The sequence below is a fragment of the Topomyia yanbarensis genome, chromosome 3 (assembly GCF_030247195.1).
Source record: "Topomyia yanbarensis strain Yona2022 chromosome 3, ASM3024719v1, whole genome shotgun sequence".
NCBI lineage: Eukaryota > Metazoa > Arthropoda > Insecta > Diptera > Culicidae > Topomyia > Topomyia yanbarensis.
The window spans coordinates 12,011,422-12,016,372 of NC_080672.1; the positions used below are offsets into that span (position 1 = coordinate 12,011,422).

The following is a 4,951-nucleotide window of genomic DNA, read 5'->3' on the forward strand; positions in this document are numbered from 1 at the left end:
ATAGTTCATGCAGTGCCGAGTTCGCCCCGATGAAGTTTGTGGCGTTATCGGAGTGTATTTGGGTAGGGACTCCACGTCTGGCCACGAAACGCTTCAGCACGTTGATGAAAGCTTGAGTTGATAGGTCCACTGCCAACTCGATATGGACCGCCTTTGTAACCATGCAAATAAACAATGCAATATAAGTTTTCAGATACACCGGTTTCCGTGGGTTGCCTGTTTTGACGTGAAAAGGCCCACCGTAGTCGACACCAACTCTTGAGAAAACGTCTGATTGTGTGACACGAAACTTTGGTAAGTCTCCCATGTAACGCTTGATTTCCCGGGGATTTGTTTTGAAGTAGCGAATGCACCTTTTGAGATGCTTCTGGATCACATTCTGTCCATCAACGATCCAAAATCGCTGTCAAAGCGCAGATAGCAAACCACTGGGTCCAATGTGCAGGTACGTTTCATGGAAATCGTTAATGATGATCTTTGTCACATGATGCTTCGGTGGAAGTATAATCGGATGACGCTGTCCAAAGGTTAGATTCGCGTGCTTGATTCTGCCGCCTACACGTAATATTCCGGATTCGTATATGGGATTCAGCGAGCGCAAATCTCCCACATATTTGTGGTTCATATTCTGCGTAGTGTTGTACCTCTGTATCTGCTTGATATCATCAGCGTAATATTGTCGCTGCACCAGGCTGACGATCATGTCAAGACTTACTTGATATTCTTCAACCGTAGGAAATACTTCATTGTCATTCGCTGTTCGTATCCCCTTCGTTTTTCTAATGAATCGTGCTACGTATGCCATCACTCTCCTCAGTTTACGAAATGAACTGTACCTTTCCAGAACCGGAAAGTCAATCGATTGACAACTGACTGGAAGCGCAATTGTTTTAACATCTGGTATCAAGATTTCTTCAGTAAACACAAACTCTTTGTAGGTAGCGGTACGCGAAAATGATGGACCATGCCACCAGACATCATTGTGCATTAGTTCTCCCGGTAGGACACCTCTCGACACCATATCCGCAGGATTCAAAGCTGACAGTGTATACTTGAATTCATAACCCTTTGTAGATCGTTGTATTTCAGCTACACGGTTGGCAACAAAAGTATTGAGTTCGTGTGGTGATTTTTTTAGCCAACAAAGGACGATTTGGGAATCCGTCCACAGAACGATGTTGTTGAAATCCAGTTTAAGTGCCGTTGTGACTACCTTCACTAAACGAGACATCAGCAGGAATGCGCATAACTCCAAGCGGGGAACCGTCTGATTAGGAGCTACCTTAGATTTGCTCGTCAGTAAATGCACTTCTGCGTTGCCGTTTGAACAAATTGAACGTATATACACACACGTACCGTAGGCTGCCAAGGACGCATCGGAGTAAGCGTGAAGTTCGATAGCGATTCTGTTGTCCGTCAGCACGTAACGATTGATAGTCATTCCAGCAGTTGCAATAAGACTCGCGATGAAATTAACCCAATTGTTTCGTTGTTCTATTGGTACTTCTTCATCCCAGTCGATTTTTAATTTCCACAGTTCACGCATGAGAAGTTTGGAGACTAACGTGGCCGGTGCAAGCAGCCCGAGAGGATCATAAATTTTTGACATCTCTGACAGAATATGTCGCTTTGTTATCGCAGTTTGCGCTTGAATCGGGTTTATCCTGAAAGCTAATTCGTCCGACGACGGATTCCAAAGCAGCCCTAGTGTTTTGATAACGTCATTTGCTCCACTTATTTCCAAAGTTGATTGCTTCTCTCGTAGCTCGTCGGGAATTGATTCCAAAAACTCAGCTGAATTAGAGCACCACTTGTGTAACTGGAACCCGCCGCTGTCTAATAGCTGTGTCAATTGCTTAGCAGCAGTTTGAATTTCGTTCACTGAATCGCCTCCGGACAAAACATCATCCACGTAAAAATCTTTGACCACAATCGCAGCAGCCAGTGGAAATTTAGATCCCTCGTCAGTAGCTAATTGATTCAGAGTGCGTGTGGCTGCAAACGGTGCTGACGCTGTACCATATGTCACAGTTGTCAGATCATATGTTTGAAGTGAATCCGTAGGATGCTTTCGCCAAATGATCCTCTGGAATTTCTTGTCGTCGTCATGAATCCTGATTTGGCGATACATTTTGGATATGTCGCTTGAGAAGACGTATCGGTGGATTCGGAACCGCATCACGATGTTCAGCAACGAATCTTGCACAGCCGGTCCGATCATAAGCAGATCGTTTAGCGACACGCCAGAAGACGATTTCGCCGATGCGTCGAAAACCGTTCGTAGTTTGGTAGAAGAAGAAGTAGGTTTCAGAATGGCGTGGTGAGGTAAATAGAAGTTTGGGCTGCTACTCACCTCTGACTCAGGCGTTTCCTTACAGTGGTTGAGCCGTATGTATTCCTCCATAAAGAAATCATATTGTTCTTTCAGCTCCGAATTGGTTGCCAGGCGTCTTTCAAGGTGTCCAAACCTTTGGAGCGCCTGCTGGCGTGAGTCGCCAAGCTTGTTAGTGGTGTTACGGAAGAGTAATCTGACCACATATCGGCCGGAGATGTCCCGGGTCGTTGTTAGTTGGTAATGTTGTTCACATAACTCCTCTTCACTCGACAGCTTCGTTGATAGTGGAACTTCTTCCAATTCCCAGAAACGTTGGATTAACTGTTCGAGTTGATGATCAGGATCGGAAAGCGCTGTGTGGCAGCCTTTGTATTGACGGTATGGTGAACGTCCGGTAACAGCACCCGAAACTACCCATCCAAGTGTCGTCTCTTGAAGGACCGGTAATTTATCGCCGAGCTGTATTTGCCCAGTCCTCAGTATGTGGAAAAACAGTTGTGCATCAATTAGGAGATCGATGCGCTGGGGCTTGTAAAAGTTTGGATCTGCTAACAAAACTCCATCCGGAATAATCCAGTCGGATACGTTGAGCTTGCTTGCTGGAAGAATGTTAGCAATCCGAGGAACGACGAGACATTTGATTTGTCGATATATCCGTTGATACGTGAGCCAAACTGAACAGCTAACATGTGTTTGACAGGCGTTTCCTTGCCGTTGATACCGACGACACTGGTGGAACATCGATTTCGACTAATACCAAGGAGATTAGCCATTGCCTCAGTAATCAGGTGCAGCTGCGATCCGGAATCAAGTAAAACACGGCACAGCTTGCTCTGTCCATGTACATCGAGTATGTTCACGATCGCTGTTGATAGCAGCACTGCTTCTTGTTCGTTAGTACTTGTGGCGCAGTTGAGGGTTACTACGTTGCTCGTATTTGTCGAAGCTTTGCCGGTTTCGGTAGACTGAACATCAGTAGTTTTGCATGTATCATCACTCGGTTTCGGGATGTCAATGTGTAGAACCGTGTGATGTCGTTTGTTGCAGTCACGACAAGAGTGCTTTGATGAACATTTTGCTGTCATGTGCCCTTTTCTCAGACAATTGTAACATACGCCAGCTTGTTTGGCTTTGGCGTTTCTGTCGGTAGCAGAAAGTTTGAGAAGCTCTTCACACTGATGGTTGAAGTGCGCCTTCTCGCAGAACACGCATTTTGTTTCGCTTGTCACCGTAAGCGTCGTAGATTTTGTCTGTAACTTCTGCGCGTGCTCTGGCGCGCTAGGTTTTTGTTTAACCTTCTGCTGACTGGCCTCTACCCGTTCGAGAACCTGAGTGTGTTTTTCCAGGAGGGAAATCGTATCAGCGTATGTGGGAATCACACCGTGCTTGTTTGTAGCTTCCCACATCTTTTTTGTTTCGAAATCGAGTCGAGAGGCAATCACATTTACCAACAGAATGTCTGAGAGGCCTAGTACATCGTACCCGTAGTATCTGAGCGAATCGACATGCCTTACGCATTCTTCGATTAGTTCTCTCAACTGCTTACCACTTTCTTGAGTCATCGGTTTGAGCTGAAGCAACCGAGATGCATGAATGTCTACGATTTTCCGTTTATCTTCGTATCGTTGCTGGAGAAAGTTCCATGCACCGTCAAAATTGTTTGCGTTGATAAACTGCTGGTTAATCGCACCGGCCGCTTTCCCGATTAGACACTTATCCAAGTGGTATAACCTTGTAGCAGCATCCTCGGACGGACACTTCTTCATGATATCTAGAAACATCGACTTAAATTTGAACCAATGCTCTGGTTTCCCGTCGAACATCGGTAGCGGTGTATGTGGTAACACGGACTGTTGTACTCGAATCTGTGGCGCATTGGATACCAGCTGTAGACCGGAATGCACCTGTAGCTCCTGTTTTTTGTGTCTATCCAACTGCCTGCATACTTCCGCTCGCACTTCCGTGTACAATTGTTCGAACTCAAAATACTCCTGTTCTTCTTCCTCCTGCTTGTGTGGCGTAGCAGCAAACAACTTTGCTTGGCAATCGTTCATGTCGAGGTACGCAGCATCAATCGTACGTAGAAATGTATCCAGCACATATTCGTCGACAGGAATCTGCTCATCATCTGCTTTGATGAGGTTTGTTTTGATGCGTGCGATCTTCGCCTTAGTGAATTCGCACCGTCGTTGAAGTGCTTGTAGCTCTTCCGCCATTTTCTTTCGTCGCTCTGCCTCGGCCTTCGCCACTTTCTGCTGCCTCACTGAAGGAAGTATGGGAATTTTCGAGCTGCGACGGGTGTTTACCGGCATCGAAATTACCGACGAAAACGATCGATTTTTCGCGTTATTCCATATCCGTAGTTCGAAGGACCAATTATGTACGGTTTCGGAATGGAATTCGTTGAATGGACTGTAAATTGATCGGAAAAAAGAAACGTGTTTATTTTCTGTTTGATATTGCGTGTTAATTTCGCGACGAACGGCGTACGAATCCCTTTTTGTTACAGGGTTGCCAAATGATATAGAAATACATATGTTATCAATAACATACAAAATAGGGTAATAATAGGAATTTGAAATAACCGTTGCATCCGAACACAGGGTATCATCCAAA

General features: G+C 45.4%; 1 protein-coding gene across 1 annotated transcript; it reads right to left on the reverse strand.

Annotated features, from left to right (window-relative positions):
* Positions 1-406: 406 nt before the first annotated feature.
* Positions 407-4,551, reverse strand: LOC131693750 (uncharacterized). The gene is made up of 2 exons (XM_058981869.1): positions 3,000-4,551; positions 407-2,934 (listed from the first exon to the last, which is right to left on the reverse strand). The coding sequence occupies exons 1-2, from the start codon at positions 4,549-4,551 to the stop codon at positions 407-409; spliced, it is 4,080 nt and encodes a 1,359-aa protein (XP_058837852.1).
* Positions 4,552-4,951: the final 400 nt, after the last annotated feature.